Source organism: Sceloporus occidentalis, unplaced genomic scaffold (genome assembly GCF_023333645.1).
Source record: "Sceloporus occidentalis isolate IW3139 unplaced genomic scaffold, rSceOcc1.0.p SCAF_275, whole genome shotgun sequence".
In the NCBI taxonomy this organism is placed as follows: Eukaryota; Metazoa; Chordata; class Lepidosauria; order Squamata; family Phrynosomatidae; genus Sceloporus; species Sceloporus occidentalis.
The window spans coordinates 222,967-242,037 of record NW_028317255.1 but is presented as its reverse complement, the minus strand read 5'-3'; the positions used below and the strand labels follow the sequence as shown (position 1 = coordinate 242,037).

At 41.6% G+C, this 19,071-nt stretch overlaps 1 protein-coding gene across 1 annotated transcript in view; it reads left to right on the top strand.

Annotated features, from left to right (window-relative positions):
- Positions 1-19,071, top strand: part of LOC149275614 (3',5'-cyclic-AMP phosphodiesterase 7B-like) — a 122,768-nt gene that overhangs the window by 93,585 nt on the left and 10,112 nt on the right. The window contains exons 3-5 of the mRNA XM_089504531.1: positions 319-470; positions 1,222-1,285; positions 16,978-17,073. Of these exons, the coding sequence (XP_089360657.1) occupies positions 319-470; positions 1,222-1,285; positions 16,978-17,073 (312 nt within the window). The remainder of the gene's footprint in view (positions 1-318; positions 471-1,221; positions 1,286-16,977; positions 17,074-19,071) is intronic.

The following is a 19,071-nucleotide window of genomic DNA, read 5'->3' as shown; positions in this document are numbered from 1 at the left end:
GATTTTAGCAAGTTATTCCTCTTTGACCGTGGTACAGTCTCGACTTGATAGGTTTCTTCTATCTGTGAGGAATTTAGTATTTTCTCCATGAAGATCTACAATGACACCACTTGAAGGTATCAATAGTCATAATCTAGCTCCCTTTTTTCCAGGGCCAGTACTTGAACAAAAGTTTATCTCTAAAGTGAAATAATTCTACCTTGTAGTTTCATAATCCTCTGTAAGGAAATCTTGTAATGTTTTAAAGAAGTCCATAGCTTAAGTATACATCAGGGTATATGGTTTTTCAGTTAATGTGGACTTCTTTTGTCATTGCAGATTCAACACACTCGGGAGAAATCGGCACAAAGAAAAAACTAAAGCGACTTTTGAGTTTTCAAAGATATTTTCATGCGTCTAGGCTCCTGCGTGGCATTGTACCACAAGCCTCTCTGCACTTATTGGATGAAGACTATCTTGGCCAGGCACGGGTAAGGACCAATCAGTGATCTTGAAATGTGGGGGATTCATTTTTCTCAGATGGTTATGGTGACAACTTTGGAACCACAATGCCAATTACATATGGAATTACTTAGAATATCTGTGGGAAAATAACTTACATGTTGCTGCCCTCGTGGAGATTGGGTCCTGTGTCACAAACATTGTGATTTGCTTTCCTGAGCAGAGCTGAGATAGAACATCATATTGTGGTGGAGCGATCTGCACTGTGCAGCCAGTATAGGGAACAATTATATATGTGTCAGAGGAGCATGTACCTTTGCTATACCCCTTCTGCATGTTAAATGTGAAAGCACTGTAACTGATGGGGTAATGATGTTTACTAATTAGAAGATGAAATTAAATGGAGAAATTAAAAATAGTGGGGTTCCGGCTGATACAGCTAATCAACAAGTAAAATGTGGCATCCTCCTAAAAACCTTCCACCTGGGGATTTATCTTTTCTCCCTTAGGATTAAAAATGGTGCTGTCAGTCTAAAATATGTCTTAGGATATGCCAGTATGTCTGCATGCACCAGTTTTGTTTCAGAGACCAGTTATTTCTATTAACACACTGGCACTGAACCCAGTAATTCCAAGAGCTGCTGTATTATAACTTAGTATTAACTAACTGCAGTCTCCAGTAAACATTTCAATGTCTGTTAAATAGGAAATAGATGAGGTCACAATTATAATGAAAGAGATCACTGTGTTCTAACTGAATCATATTACTTTTATTGACAGCATATGCTATCTAAAGTGGGAATGTGGAATTTTGACATTTTCCTTTTTGATCGCCTGACTAATGGTAAGTGGAATATATTATGGACTTACATGCAACGTTACACAATGCTAAAATATTTTCTAATGTATTGCCTCATATGTATTTTAGTAGCCATACTGATTTTGCTTTTATAATAATAAATAGCACTGGGGTAATCCTTAAAATGTCAAAGAGCCTAAACATACAATGTTCTTCTTCTTTGGAGTTTTGAATGTTGTTGACATCCTCAAGTATGGGAGAAATCCCTTGGGGCCACTTGAAAAGCCCTCTTTAACACAGTAATCAAGATGATATGACTGAGAACTAGAAAAGCAGAAAGGTTGTCAGTATACAGTATAAAAATATAAAGCCATTTCTAATAATGGTGTACCTTCTCTGTGACCTGAGTTCCATGGTGCATGTCATCAGTTCTAAACTACTGCCTACAAACTCTTTTTAAATAAATAGCCAGTATGGCAATCCTACTTTCACAGGGCTTCAGAGGAGTGAAATTCCTTTTCATGAGGACAGATTGAAATAAGGTATTGCCTAACAAGGAAGGCTTGGAAGAGCTTAACCAAACGGGTCACAGCACTAAAGTCGATTAGACTCTTGGCTCAGTAGCACTTTACATAACACAAATTTAATCAATGAGCAGATGGTGATGGTTTAAAACAGCCATTCATCCAACTGAAATATATTGTATTATCCACCCTGCAATCTTCAGAAACCAACATCATTTACTGGCCACTTATTTACTTACATTATGTTCAGGTAATTAAGACAGTACATTGCTTGCATATGTTTGTCATGCAAGATGCTTCTACCATAGCCACTTAGACAAAGCTCATAGTATATTAGACAGTAGGGGGTAAGTCTAAAACAATTAAATGTCATTATGCCCTGCAATAAATCAGGCTCTTTATTTCAGTATGGAATAAGATGAAATGGAACATGTATACAAGAGAGACATTAATCGTGTAGATCACAAGGAATTGTGGAGGCTTATTCCCATTTAATTACCCTCATCACTTCCTGTCTGTGGATGTCATCTACTCTCCCACGAACTCTCCTGTATGCCCAGATAGAACGTTTCCGGCAGAGTCCGGCAGAACTTGGCTGCAAAAGTTGCAGCAGCAATCCCACTGAGTGTACATTGAAGTAATTTAGTATATTTTAGTTGCCATAGTAAATAGATATGTTTTTAATTTTAAAGGCATTTTACTAATCTCACTGAACTAAAACATTGATTGTAAAAGTTTTTGAGTAAATAATTTGCAATGCGGTTTAAAATATTAAGGGTGAAATAATTTGTTGCATATGTTTTAATATGTGTCTTATGCAGACAGCAACATTCAAAATACATTTTGAGCATTTAAAATGAGCATTTTTCCTCTTAGCATCTTTCAAAGTATGGCTGCCATATCGACTATTTTTTTAGGATGCTAATTTTCATGTCACTTGCTGCAACCAGTGTCCTACATTTTGTAGGATGTAACAACTCACAGAAGGAAGTCGATTACTTAATTACCAGATTTTGCTAATTCATGACGTAAAGTCATGATTTATAAAGACACGGAGTCGAACATTATGCATTACTCTTTTCTTTGATTTAACAGCAGCAAAGAACATAAAGAGTTAATAGAAATCAGAAAAAGAACCAATAATAAGCCTACAACATTCCCCTCGCCTCCATATAAAGTAGGCTGTAATCCAAAACTCCTCCTCTTTTCTTTGTCTGTAAAAGTCCTCCAAACAGAAAACAGCTCCAAAACATTCCAACAACCGGCATAGCCACCAAAGCAACTGGAGGAGCAGAAACGGTTAAGGAACCAACTCTCAACCAGCATCCTCAAACTGCAGTAGAGAAGAAACAAATACATGGTTATACAGACATGTAATCCGCATGTGTAGATAAGCATCATCAAAACGCAAGCATACTCCAACTATACTTATAAAGGTTATCGCCTACACAGGGTAGGGTACATGAAACAGGTATATATGTCAGAAAAAGTATGTTGAGTGGGAATAATGTTCGACTCCGTTGTAAGAAATTATGACCCTCTTACAAGGTTATTCTTTTAGGGAATGTGTGACGAATAAAGCACAAATACAAGCGTATAGAAAAATGTATATTGATATTGAACTAGGCTACTGTTACAGGTTATAAAACATATAACATACAGAAAACATTTGATAATAATACAAAACAAAAGGGATACTTAAGCACATTCTTGGGAAACCTCTCTCAGCTCACAGGCTTCTCCCGAACGCCATCTTGCGCAGCTTCGTTCTGAGTCTCCTGACCCAGGACACTTCTGTTTGCTGCGCTCTCCTTTCTCAGACTCTCTTTTCTCCCTCTTCTTTCTCCGACTCTTCTTTCTCTCAGACTCTCCTTTTCTCAGACTGCTCTTTCTCCTGCAGCCCCTAACTAGTCATCCCAGAATTCCTTGTACCTCCCAGAAAGTGGTTCACCCAACCCCTCTTTTCAGACATTTCCTGTATGACCCAATTATGGAGGAGACAGGTAGTCTATGCAAACATGCACACAGTTATGTTAATATACATCGGCTTCAGTTGTCTGACCCCCTGTGGGGTATCCCACCTCTGTTGGAGCCTTTGTTCCAAACCCTTTGTAATGCATTACTATGCAAATTACCTTACATTGTAAAACCAGATATCTCACCTTATAGAAACTCAAATCGTCCCCAAATCATTATGCAATCAATGTAATGTCCTATGTTAAAGGCACCCTTCATTTCTTACAATCCCCACCTAGAGGGCGAATGACTCCCATAGAAAATGAGCCCTCTCAAATAAATAAGTACACTTAGCCCATGTGCCATGAAAGATTGTATGTTTTCACTGAGACACGAGTGACCTGACAACCACAGATATTTAAAATTTAGGGTACTGTAAGGCATAATTTAGCCAAATCATAGAGGCACTCACAGTTATCATTTTTCACTAATAGTTTGAATTCCTTCAGCCATATCTTTAACCTTCCATTACCCTCACAGACTTGGCATCACTGCAACCATTTGTGTTCACTCCCATCACTCTCAGGTACCTGTGCCACCAACACTGCTCCCACCATAGCTTCCTTTAACCCTCGAATTGCATGCCTTGTTCTAGGCCTCTGACCTCTGCCCACCGTGACATCTGGTGTATTTTCATACCAACAGCATTCCCTTTGCTGTTCACTTACACAGTGTATTGAAGAGACCACACCAGAAAGAAACTCGGTTTATTGATTGTGTGTAGTGGTAATACTCGTGAAGGTGTCTGCGCACGTTTACTGAAACCTGTATAGCTGGAGTGGGTTTGTGCTTCAGCCCTTGAAGGTGTTTGATACTTCGCCCATGGCTTCTGGAAATTAAAAGATACTCTACACAGAAAGTGTGTATTGTTATCTTGCCCAAATTACTAGTGGTTCTCTTATCCTTCTTGTCTCAGCATTAATATCTGGCTTTACAGATCTAAAACATTGTAAACACATAAAATACACAAAACATACATACAGTACATAACAGATACTAAAATACTAAGACTTCCCATAACAGTAACCTTGTGGTATCTTCAGCATCCACTTTGAGAATGTTAATTTTAAACAATCTCTATGAAGATGGAGAGAGAACAAAAAGGAGATTGAATGCTACCATTACATTCACAATGTCTTGGCAGGATGCAATCTATATAAAATAAAATATAAAAAGTCTGTTGCCATTCAGAAATATGAATAAAAATCAGATTGAGATTATATTTTGTTTGTAACCAAAAATTAAAACAAAACAAAAATCTAGAGCAGCAAAAATATATACTGCTGAAGACCAACAATAATGTTACATAATCACATCTCTCCACTGTGATCAAAACATAAACCCCATATTGGCAAATGTATTCAATCCAGCAGCAAACAAAAATTAAGATATCTGTAGCTGGCAGTGCAGGCGTCCTAAACTAATAAAACAAAAATAATTTGAAATTTTGCCCACCTGACTGTACTGAACGAATTTAGAGGCTTATCCTTAAGAAAAATAAAAATAGATATTAAGGTCCTCTATTAATATTTTGAATTTCCTGCAAGAAATCACACGTGTTAATGTCCCGATCTCCTCACAGGTTTGTCTCCTTTCTTTTTCATTTAGTATCGTCTCTTTTTCTGAAAAACAAAACTTTAAACAAATAGATTAGCATCAACAACAAATAGAATGTTACAACAACAAATCTAGAAGAGCACACTAGTTTTCTTCTGATTTAGCTATCTTTTTGTTTCCTAGCATTTCTTTTATTCTGGACACTTCTGTCTTTACAATGTCCAGTTCCTTCATATACACCGTTACTTTACACTGTAGCTCATTTTTCTCTTTTTCTACTCTTTCTTTCTGTGCCTTAATAACATGGTAGGGAACCCAGGGCTTCATGTAGTCTTTTCTAACACCATTACCTCTTCCCTGAGATCCCCACCTAGTATAATTAAAACAATTCTTATCTCCCTGCCTCCAGCTATCAACCATGGGTATTTCCTGAACATGGTGTTCTTTGGCAGAGCGAGAGTGGCAATTTCTGGCAAAATGTCCTACTTTACCACAAGCAAAACATTTAAAGGCTTCCCTTTTACCTATGGGTCCTTGATTGTTTTGGAGCCTGATTTGATATAACTGTCTCTGAAGCGAGGGGCTTAATACAGACACAGGCTTTGCAATCATTTTGCTGTGATTTCGGATGACTTTATGATTAGCATTATTGTGCTTCTCATCTAAACCTTGCCCATCTATTTCATTCACATCATCATTTTTTAACACTTTGACTGCAGCCACAACATCATTTCTTTTCTGTAGCTGTACATTTAACTTGTCACTTATAGCTGTGCAATGCACACGATCAGCCTCCCTCTTACTGCAAGCTGCCAGGGTCCTAATCTCCCCCTCTGCATCCTTCAGCCTCTGAGTAAGCCGCTCATTTGCACTACGCAATTCCTCATTTTCCTGCAAAGTCTGCTGGTTGCTTACACATAAAGCTGCAGCATTCTGTGCAAAAATCTTACACTTTTCAAGTTCAATGTTCAAATTTACAACTTTTGCTTCCAAAAGTTCTTTTTGCTCTTTCATTGATTTGTACTGCTCCGCTATCCAACGGGCAGCAAAATCCAGAACAGTTTTCCCCTTTGATTTGGATAATTTCTTTTCATAAATTGCCTTGGCCACATACTCCTGAGCTTGGAACCATGGATCTGAGGTTCCTACTATATACTGAATAATACCATCGGGGTTTGTGGCCCTAGCAACCTTTTTCAATAAACCCTCCATCATTAACAAAGCAGAATTCACTGAAATTTGTATATGCAAAACCCGAACACTATCCCAATTCAACACACAATATATACACTTATAAATATACTCATAAATCACACTAAATCCCTCCTGCCTGGCTCGCCAATATGTAAGAAATTATGACCCTCTTACAAGGTTATTCTTTTAGGGAATGTGTGACGAATAAAGCACAAATACAAGCCTATAGAAAAATGTATATTGATATTGAACTAGGCTACTGTTACAGGTTATAAAACATATAACATACAGAAAACATTTGATAATAATACAAAACAAAAGGGATACTTAAGCACATTCTTGGGAAACCTCTCTCAGCTCACAGGCTTTTCCCGAACGCCATCTTGCGCAGCTTCGTTCTGAGTCTCCTGACCCAGGACACTTCTGTTTGCTGCGCTCTCCTTTCTCAGACTCTCTTTTCTCCCTCTTCTTTCTCCGACTCTTCTTTCTCTCAGACTCTCCTTTTCTCAGACTGCTCTTTCTCCTGCAGCCCCTAACTAGTCATCCCAGAATTCCTTGTACCTCCCAGAAAGTGGTTCACCCAACCCCTCTTTTCAGACATTTCCTGTATGACCCAATTATGGAGGAGACAGGTAGTCTATGCAAACATGCACACAGTTATGTTAATATACATCGGCTTCAGTTGTCTGACCCCCTGTGGGGTATCCCACCTCTGTTGGAGCCTTTGTTCCAAACCCTTTGTAATGCATTACTATGCAAATTACCTTACATTGTAAAACCAGATATCTCACCTTATAGAAACTCAAATCGTCCCCAAATCATTATGCAATCAATGTAATGTCCTATGTTAAAGGCACCCTTCATTTCTTACACCGTGTCTTTATAAATCATGACTTTACGTCATGAATTAGCAAAATCTGGTAATTTCTAAAGAGACGGAGTCTCACATTATGCATGTTCAAAGCTGTGTTATAACCTTCTCTGAGAAATGAAATACAGGTTTAAAATAAAAAGTATGGAATGTGGATTCCCTTGACCAATCTGCGGCTTTAAAGATATCCTCTAATCGACAACCTACCTTAGCCGCCTTAGAAGCCATAGCACCCCTTACAGAGTGTGTGCCGAAAATAGAAACATCAATCCTTGCTACCCTGGCCAGAGATGTGGTAGAGACAAGTAAGTGAGGTTGCCGAGTGGCAACGAAAAAGTTCGGGTTGTTCTACTCTCATATTCTTTTATGCATTCAACTGGGAATAACTTGGTTGATATTGGAAAACTTGGATAAAAGACTGATCTTGAGGCAGTTTTAGCATGTCTGACAATATCAAACTGAACCCCCTCAGGGGTAAAAGATTGTCTGGTAATATCCAGCGATCGGAAATCCAAAACCCTTTTACAGGAGATAAGACAGAACAGGGTAACAAGTTTTGCAGATAGTTGATACAATGACAACTCTGAGTTAAGAGGCAAAACATTAAACACATGTAAGATTAAATTAACATCCCATACCTTCGAGAATTTAGGTTTAGGAGGATGGGCCCTACGAACACCTTTCAGGAGATGACATACAGTGGAATGTTTACCTGCTGGTATTCTTTCAAAACCCATTATGGCCTGTTGAGAAAAAGAAGAATAGAGCTCACAGGTGCAAGAACGGGATCCAGGTGTTTCCCCAAGCACCGACTCCATGCACCCCAGGCAAGTCCGTAGGCTCGTCTAGTCCCTGGAGCCTAAGCCCCTGCCAAGAGTTGTGAAGTTGTGCTCGAAACGCCTCTGTGGCACCAGGGTTCCCTGATACCAGCCAAGCCATCAATTGTATTTGGCCTTGAGGGAGAAGGGGATGTGAATCCCCCTCCGGGTTCACCAGGAGAGTCAGGAATGTAGGAAGGAGTCGAGGAATATCTATCGACATCTCTAAAAGTGTCAGAAACCTCGTGGTGCTCCAATAAGGTGTTATGAGGACTAGTGAGGTTCTGAGGCATCTGAGATGTAGCAGGATGCGAGGGACCATGCAAAAAGGGGGAAACTCATAGTTCCGATGAGGTGGCCATGGGTGTAAAAACGCATCCGTCGCTAGCGCCTCTGGATCTGGTCTCCAGCTGAAAAGCCCCTGAAGATGAGTGTTCAGCCAAGATGCAAAAAGATCCATATCCAGCGGACCCCAAAGTTCCAGGATCGCAGAAATGCCAACTGGGACAGGGGTTGGGACCTCGTGCCCCAGCTGGATGATTTAAATACCGAAACGCTGATATATTGTCCATCCGAGAAACTCTGCAGGGCAAACGAACCTGCTAGGAGTTCTAGGCAAATGATATGCAAGTTCTTCGCCCAAAGTGACCACCTTCTTCCTGTGGAGGTATCTCTGCAACTCGCGCCTCAACCTACTAGGCTGGCGACTGAGTCTATAACCGAACCAAAAATAGCGCAACCGTTCCAAGACTATGTGCTTTAACCACCATGTCAGTTCCTCGGATGCTTCTGCATCGACTGAGACTACGTGATCGTAAGCGAGACCTTGGCTCAGCGATCGATTTTTGAGCCTTTGTAGCACCCTGTAGTGAAGTGGACCTGGAAAGATCACCTGGATTGATGCAGAGAGGAGACCGATCACCCGCGCTTGGTGGCGAAGAGTGATCAAGGGACGCGCTAACACCTTCTTTATCTCCTTCTTGATAGATTTTACCTTTGATGTTGGGAGGTGAAGGGAGCCATGAATGGAATTGATCCGGAATCACAAAAATTTCATAGTCTGAGCTGGGATCAGGCATGACTTCTCCCAGTTGAGGAGGAAGCCTCAGGCATGGTCCATTCTAAGTGAACCCGGAGTGTGGGAATGTCCCAAGAAAGAATCAGCGTGTCGTCCAAATAGACGATAATCCTGACTCTCCTTTTCCAGAGATAACTCATCACTGGTTTGAGCACCTTGGTGAAACACCAAGGAGTGGATGACAGGCCGAATGGGAGACACGTGAAGCACCATGTCACTCTGTCCCATCTGAACTGTAGAAACTTTTGATGACCCGCTGCTATAGGGACTGCCAAATATGCATCTTGGAGGTCTAACTTGACCATCTAATCGCCCAATATCAGAAGATCTCTCAAACAGTGAATGCCCTCCATTGTGAAGTGTTGATAACGAACAAAAGCATTTAGAGGTCTTAAATTTATTACCGGTTTCACCCTGCCCCCCTTCTTGGGGCAGAGGAACAAGTTGCTGAGGAAACCCGATGGGTGAAATGCAGGCCCGGACTGGCCATCGGGCACACCGGGCATTTGCCCGGTGGGCCAGGCGGCCCAGGGCCACATCGATGTAGGGGCTGATGGAGCTGCAGCTCCAGGCTCCTACCTTAAAATAGGCCCAGTCAGGACCGGACTGACTGGACCTATGCGGCCTCTACGGCTGTCCTTAATGCAGGGCAAAAGGGGCACCTGCCCCTTAAGCCTGCAGCAACTACTACCGGGCCCGCCGCTCTAGTAGCGGGCCCGCTACTTACCTGGGAGACGTGCACGAGCAGCGTCTCTTCTACCGCCAGGGGGGCGCAGGAATCCAACTGAGTCACGTTGCGTACGTCACATGACCCTGCTGCGCGTCTGCTTCCCCTGTGCGGTAGAACAGGTTATTTGCGGAAGTCTGCGACCGGCGCGTACATCTTCAGTTCAGGTAAAGAGGTGAGGGAGGCTGTATGAAGGAGTATGTGAGAGTGAGTGAATTAATGAGTATCTGTGAAGGAGTGAGTGAGTGAATGAATGTTTGTGAGCTGACATGAAGAGATGTTTACTCACATTCATTTTTATTTCAAACAAAAAGGAAATTGCTTCAACCATGTTTAAAAATACTGCATCATGCAAGCACTAATATTTGTGCTTAAGAATGAAAGGTGCTTTAAAATACATGGTCTGATCGTGAAAGCAACAAAATATTTGCAACGGTTCTTCAAACCTAAACATTTGAATTTTGTAGTAAGACCAATTTGCACCACATCAAGTTGTCACGAGATGTGGAAGTCATTGTTTATGAACTTGGTGATGGTAAAAGCTAAAAAATTATCTCCTTTGAACAAAATGCTGAACATAACATGATGGAATGATCTAGTGTTCCAAAAATAAATTGAGCCAAAAAAGCATCTTATGAATTTACTGAATTTTAATATTGTTAAAAAAAATGTGGAACAAGGACTATAGTGTAGAGAAGAAATAACTTACAGTCCATTAGAAGCTCAAACAGGTAGTAAGAACTTTAAATCAACACAGGTGGCTAAATCATTTAGGGTTTTAATCTGAATGAGGGAATTAATGGGTATCAATGTATGAATGAATATCTGAATGAGTGAATGATTATCTGTGAATTAGTAAATAAATATTTGTGAACGAGTGAATGAATATGTGTGTGTGATAGCATGGATGTGTAAGGGAGGGGGGCAAAGATGCCACAGGCAGGCCGTTTTGGGGGCAAAGATGCCACAGGCAGGCTGTTTTGTGGGCAAAGATGCCACAGGCAAGCTGTTTTGGCGGCAAAGATGCCACAGGCAAGCTGTTTTGGGGGCATCGACCATCACATAAATCAATACCAAAGTGAAACCTTCTGTGGAAACGCTCCGGATGTGGGTGTCAGAGCCTGTCCTGTGTGCGTTTGGGTGTCGGTGTTGCAGAGCCTGTCCTGGTGTGTGTGTGGGTTGTCAGTGTAGCAGAGCCTGTGTGTGTCTGGGTGTTGGTGTGACAGAGCCTATCGTGTGTGTGTCTGGGTGTTGGTGTGACAGAGCCTGTCGTGTGTGTGTGTATATAAGTGTGGGTGTGACAGAGCCTGTCCTGGTATGTGTGTGTTTGGATGTCGGTGTGGCAGAGCCTGTCCTGGTATGTGTGTGTTTGGATGTCGGTGTTGAAGAACCTGTTCTGGTGTGTGTGGGTGTCTGGGTGTCAGTGTGGCAGAGCCTGTCCTGGTGTGTGTGTCTGGGTGTTTGTGTGACAGAGCCTGTCGTGTGTGTGTGTGTGTATGGGTGTTGGTGTGACAGAGCCTGTCCTGGTGTGTGTGTGTGTATAATTGTTGGTGTGACAGAGCCTGTCCTGGTGTGTGTGTTTGGGTGTCGGTGTGGCAGAGCCTGTCCTGGTGTGTGTGTCTGGGTGTCGGTTTGGAAAAGCCTGTCCTGGTGTGTGTGTTTGGTTATGTTTCCTGGCACTTAATTTACAGTAGGAACTATTTCATTTTTACTTATCCAGAGATAAAATGCCCTCCTGAATTTGTAGTGACTTCAGGGGACAAAACATTCAAGGCCCTGAAATAATTCAGTGGAAAAGATAAGGTATTGTGTTATTTACTATATAATATTTATTTCAAGGATTAGTCGCACTAAATTGTGGCTTCAAGCTTCCCATGCTGAATGACCATGTATTATGTATGTATATATATATATATATATATATATATATATATATGTTTTTTCAGTAATATGATTTAATGGTGGAAATTATTAATGCCCCCCCAGTTTTGACTGTGGTATCTTATGTGCCCCCCCAATATATTGTTTCTAGAGTCGCTACTGCATATATTGCAGTCCTGGGAGGCTGGTCATGGTGCTGCATACTTACCTGATATTACATTACTCGGCCTAGAGGATTGGCTGAGCGCGATGTGACAGGCTCAGTTGGGCTGTTCTGAGTTTCCTCCCTGCAATGCTGGGCCAAAGCTCGTTCTGGTCCCAAATGAGCGCCGCAGTCGTGCAGCGCCGCAGTCGTGCAGCGCATTCGCATATGTGGCAGGTTCAGTTGGGCTGGTCTGAGGTTTCTCCCTGCTATGCTGTAACTCACAGCACTGTAGGGAGGAAACTTCAGATCAGGCCAATTGGGCCTGCCACATATGCGATCGCGCTGCGATCACATCCACGATTGCGGCGCTCAGTTGTGCTCAGTTGGGCCAGCCAAACTGTAGACTTGGTCTGCATAAATAAACAAAAGTGATTTATCTCCGAAATGGCAGAGAATTGAGCAGTGAGACTGCTGGGAGATGATCGATACACCAAAATGGCCTCATTAACTTAAAGTTGTTTTGGTGCTTAGAGTACCCGAGGCTTAGTTTCTAAGTGAAAGTTTGTTTTTTTACAAAGTTTCTACCTCTTTCTAAGTACCAACTAAATGGTCAAAGATTAGTTAATGTTTTCAATCTTTCATTAAAGATATAGCACTTTATAAATTGCATGATGTTATGATTCATTTATTATATATTTATGTAATGCTAATTGATTACAGTGACAAAAGCATGCTGAAATATAACTAATAGACAACAAGAAATTGTATATTAAACATGTCAGAATTTTGTTTAACAAAAAAATAAATAAAAAAAATGGGCTGCTCAGTCTTAAATGCCCAGGCCTATTTTTTGTCCCAGTCCGGGCCTGGTGAAATGGAGTGGGAATAATTGCCCCTTTTTCGAATAGGGATTGGACCTCCCGGGAGACCAGGCTCCCGTCTGCTTCCGAGAATCGGATGCACTGGGGTAAAACTAGCTGATATGGAGAACAGAGAAAAATCTATTCAATATCCAGAGACTGTTTGAAGCACCCACATATCTGATGTTAGTGTGTTATGCCCCTCTCACCCTTACCTGCTCTTCCCTGCTGTCCTCCGTTACAGCATGCCATCCAAAAGCTCCACGGAGTAGGCCAAAGCCGCGGTCTGTAGTAGCGGCGTCTTCCCGCGATCGCGGTAGCGCGGTAGGCCGAAACCGCGGCCTAAAGTTTCAGCAAACCCCAGGAGGACTTCCAGGTGTTGCCCAAGCATCAACACAATGCAGTACACCTGTAGCAGGGTGGTAACACCAGTAATCCCCATTAAGCATCCACCAATGAAGGCCACATACAACACTAATGAACCAGGTGCTATGGATTTACCCCTGTCTGGTAGCCAATCCAGTAAGGAGCTTGTTCAGCACAGGGGAGGAGTAGATACCTGCAGCACTATAAAAACCCCTCCAATTGTGAACACTTTACTGCAGTGTTCCAGAACTTTGGTTCCTGTATGTCCGTGGACTTCAGCTTCCTGTTCTCCTCTGCTACAGACACTCTATTGGATTCTTCGTTACCCTATTGGACTACCCCGTTTGCCTGTTACCTGACCCTTGCCTGGACTACGGTTTATTCTGCTTGCCGCCTGCCCTTGACCTATTGCTTGTTTACTGACACCACTTTGGACTATCCTCTGCTCTTACGCTCCCAGCCCAATCCTGACATAGTGCTTCCCATGCTGTATAAAACCGGCTGAGTCTGCCTCCCACATTTACTAGGGAAGAAGGGATAAATAGATTCAGACTTACCATAGGGTCTTCTAGATCGGTAGGAACCTTTGGCGCCTTTGGATTGCCAGGAACGCCCTCTCTGGGGAAAGAAGGCCAAAGGCGGAGACCTGACCTCTTGGAAATATGTTCTTGATATTCCGGGGCCTCGGGATCCCATGTAAGGGTTCCTGGACGACCGGCTGGACAGACGGTCCCTGGGTCTGCCGGCCTCACTGAAAAACCTTAGGTTTGAAGGCCTTTCGGATGTTGGTCTGTGCTTTGTTGAGGGCCGGGAAGAGTAGGCCTTTTATCTGTGGACCAGGGTCAGAGATAGCCATATTGACCAATTTCGGATGTAATTTTAGAAGAATGGCTTATCGCCGTTCAGTGGTAATGGCTGAGTTGGCATTGCTGATAAGGCATATTGTCCTCTGCACCCAACCCCTCAGAGCCATGAGATCGATAGGGGATTCATCCTCTAAGGCAGTTTCCACCATATCAAAGATCTTGGTCGCAGGTCCCAGAATGTCCCAGACCTTATCCTGACAACTGTGTAGGGAGAAATCAAGGCCCTTCTTGGCCTTCCACCCCGACTTGCCTAAAAATTGGTCCAGTTTAGGATCAACCTCTGGAGTCACACATGCGTCACCGGGTACGGTGGGCTGTGGACATTACGCTTTAATTTTATTTCTAGTCGCCTTGTCTAGGGGTTTACTCACACGTTGGGCGACATACTGAGCTACATGCTCAGAGGGGCACCATGCAGAGGATCTCAGGTGTTGTAACTCTTCAGGATCAAACAAAAGCTCCCCACTAGGGTCAACCAATATGGTCCCATCCCCTTGCGGCTGTAAATGCATAACTGTAGGAGCTGTCAGCCCCTGTTCACTAGATTCGGGATCAGACCCGGAGTCGGGATATTCCTCCTCAGACTCATCGGATACCTCCTCCTGCGCCGAATCAGAGTCGGCCATCATCTCGAGGGTCTTAGCCCTCTTCCAATTTCTCACAGATTTTGCCCTGTGAGGGGCTCTTTTATGTGGTGCGACCACATCATCTGTGACAGGACAAGACCTGTCTGTTATGGTTGTTCTGGAGGTGGGAGGCTTAGTATGTTTTGATTTATGTGAAGCTTTACCGACTGGCAGTGCTTTGCCTCGTGGGGTGGGTTTAGCTCAGTTATTGAGGAACCCTGCACAGCCTTTAATGCAGATGAGATGTGAAATAGTCATGGACATAAGGCCCATGGCTGACTGAAGGGCCTGAGACACAGACTTGGCCATAGTGGCATCCAGCATTCTCTGGAATTCTTGTGAATTCATACAATCCCCATGAGAGGCATCATCAAAATTTGTTCAAGGGACATTTTAGTGTGAGAAACATGGGTACTGGTAGAGGATCCAGACTTCATGGTTTCCCTGCCAGTCTGCATCATCAGTCTGATGGAAGCAGGTATATAGGAAGCAAACTCAAAAGGCAGGTAACAGACCTCACAGGTGTCTAACCAAACTTACAGGACGCAGGGTACCTAATGACAGTGTACATGTTGCAAAAACCGCACCAAAAAATGAAAAAACTTAAAAGGCCACATAGAGTTTTAAGCACTAGAACCATAACGTATTAGGAAAAACTTACATAGTGACAATATTAGATGCTCTAAACAACCAGTAACACAACCAAAGAAGGACAGAGATGGAGAGGAGGAGACACCACCACCCCAAAGGAGATAAAAAGGGAAGATGGAAGGTACAATAGGATAATAACATAAAATATCAAGAGATCAAGCAAACTGTATACTTATCTGAGGGAGCAGCAAAGAAAAGAGGGGGAGCTTTGGATTACAGCCTACTTTATATGGAGGGGAGGGGAATGTTGTAGGCTTATTATTGGTTCTTTTTCTATTAACTCTTTATGTTCTTTGCTGCTGTTAAATTAAAGAAAAGAGTAATGCATAATGTGAGACTCCATGTCTTTATAAATCAAGTTTATACAATGCAGGGAAGCACTTTGAACACAGTGGATAGCAAAATAAAAAAATTTAATTTGTCCTGGAAAACATGGCCGATATGGCAATCGTACTTCTCATGAAATTCCTGTTCTTTGACAGTTCAGTTTAGCACACACATCCTTGGAGAGTATATTCTGAAGAAAAACATCAAAATTTGTCTTCTACTAGGCAAGTCAGTTGGTTGCATTTTTCATAGACATTGTGTGTGTGGGAGGGGGTACGTCATATATTTAGGCACTGTAGATGGTACTCATATGAATCTTGATTTTTAGGAATAAAGCATTATGACACCCACTAATAGATGAAATTACAAAAATCCATATTAGCTGAAGCAGTTAATAAAGAATTCTGGCTATATTTAAGTGAACAGTACTAATTAAGCTGCCGATGGAAACTAACTAGTGTGATACAAGTGTGCTCTACATTGACATAGAGCTACTGAAGGTATACATTAGAAATATATATAATATGTAGCTGCAGCAACAGTTGATGTTGATGTTAATCAATTGAAGACGGACACCGCAATTAGGAGAAAAAGAAAGTTTCCATTTTCTTTTATTTCTGACATCACCACAAGGTGTCATACGCAAATTCACTGCTGCAATAGATAATTGTAATCTATATATAGTGCCTAAATCTAAACATGAGAGCAATTCCAAATGGGCACAAATAATTTAAAAAATAACACAATGACAACTGAAAAAAATATTCTGTGAAAAAACATATTAGATATACTAAGATGTGTGTAAAGCTATACTTTTAGTGTATATATGAGCCAAGGAGTAACCTCCTTTTTGCAATAGGAACACCACAATTCTATCTTAGGGCATATTGATTGTTGTTGTGAAGAAAAGAAAGTCTGTGGCATTATTAACTTTAAATCAGAAATTAATATAAAGCTTTTATGATACACAAGAGTCACCTTATCCAATGACCTCCTATGAATGAGGAGTCAGCAGCCATGCTTTATACTGGAAATACCAAGCGCCACCAAGCTAGACAGTGTCTCTATAGGGGGTCCAACAGGAATAAGCTTCTGCTTTTAATAGTAGACCTGTTGGTTGGTATAATAAAAGGCAAGAAATGATGACAAGTGCTAATTTAGAGCTGAATCCTACCATTCATAAGGACTTTACATTGTATTTTAACTGATTGATTACATTTTGCTTTTCAGGTAACAGCTTAGTAACTTTGCTGTGTCATCTTTTCAATGCCCATGGACTTATTCACCACTTTCAGCTTGACATGGTAAAGCTGCACAGATTTCTAGGTAGGAAAATGGAATGCTTATGTATATTTATGCAGTGAGGCAGGGCCGGCCCAACAATGGAGCCGAGTGGGGCAACTGCTCCAGGCAGCACTTTTGAAGCCCTTTTTTTTTTTTTTTAAAGCGGAAGAGAAAGAGAGGGACGCCAAGTGGTTTTCACTTACCAAGTTGTCAGTACCCGCTCGGCGCCCCTCTATCTCTCCTCTGCGAGCCCTCTAGCTCGGTCTCTGTGCAGGCTTGTAATGCTGAGTGCCGGAAGATGACGTCATTTCCGGCGCTCAGCATTACAAGCCGGCACCGAGACCGAGCAGGGAGACTCGCCGCAGGACTGCTGAAAGGTAAGTACAAGGGGGGGGTGTAGATAACAGGGAGGGAGAGGAAGGGTAGATAATGGGGGGGGGCATTTTAAACTTCGCCACAGGCGGCATTTTGTCTTGGGCCGGCCCTGCAGTGAGGAATATTTCAAGCACATTAGCCACCAGGGCAAATGCCTGCTTTTGGAAATTAGGAAAACACTACACCATTTGATTGACTAGTAGGTTGTTCATAGCTTTTGGTATATGTCTATGTATTCAGTAACATGTCTTCTTTGTTATTAAAAATGAAAAGAAGATGATAAAAAGTATCTTTCAAAATTAATAATAAAACGTTTTCAGTGCTTATATTTAGCCTTTTAGCAGCCCCGCAAAGTATCCTGAACTCCATTAAGATATAGTCCCCACAACTTGCTTCAAAAATTATACAGGTTTAATTATAACGCTTATAGCTGAAACATAAAAAGGAAAACAGACAACCCTGTGGATAACTTAATAGCCAAACAGGTAATTGTTGCAGCTCCCCAATAATCCGGTAAACCAAGTGGGAGACTGGCCACTTTCAGGCCAATACAATATTAATAAGCAGTGCCTCATTTTACCTAAGCTCATGACCGTATAAATGCTGCTATGGATAAAACAGAGAAAGAGAAACAAGATTTGCCTTTTTACTGTTCTCCTTAATGCTCCCTCACAGGATGATCCCTAAGCAACGGAAGAGAGATGTTCAGAGCTGGGTATCAGCAGGAGACAAAATAATCCCATCAAGGGTAGCGCTACGTTTTTAGGGACCCAATGCCAAAAGTGTTATTGAGACCTCATCTTTAAGTAATAAAAAAAATAACTATGCAATGACTCAAATATTTATGACCACAAAATAACTTAACAAAAATACAGAGATATAATTTCAGAAATTCAGTTCTGTTCTCTCCCCTTCATTTTCTCTGGGGTCCCTTTGACCATGTATGCTTATATGATGGTGCTACTCCTAGGTCTCATTAACACATATAGTGGCTGATCAGTGGCTGGCTCAGCACTTCTCTCTCACTCCATAATTGGTAGCAGCAAGGGAAAGGTGTCCAGAAGCTTGGCCGACCTAAGCATTATTAGTAACATTAAGATGCACAGCAGGGTACCCACACGGGTCTCAATGACCCCATCACTGCTGGGGACATGACAAAGGAAATATAATTCATTATGATCAATATTATGAAAATATGTATATACATCATGATATAAAAAAACTATATTATAGTATATTAACCTTTAAGAAAGTTCTCTAAGGGAAACAATATGAAAGCAAATACGTTCATTAAAGCAAGCACGTCATTCAGTAGTGTGGACCTTATGGTTGTGGATTCTAGCTCATTTAGCTCTAATTAGCAACATGATTTTCTAATTTTTATATTTCTGCTATTAGGCATAAACAAGTATATTTCTCCCAGAGTTCATGAATAATAAATCATGTTGTTTTCAAAATGACATGTCTTGTTCATGTAAACATATGATGCAAAGATCTTGATTTTCTTTGTAATTATTTAATGGATTTTGTCTGTTTGCTTGTTTATTTTTCCCACTGGGAAGAGATGATTGATCCCCCACCCAGAGTGGGTGTCCGATGGGGATTGTGATTGTGATGTAACAGTATTATAAATGGGACTTACTGTGATTAGCAACTGTGGTTTTT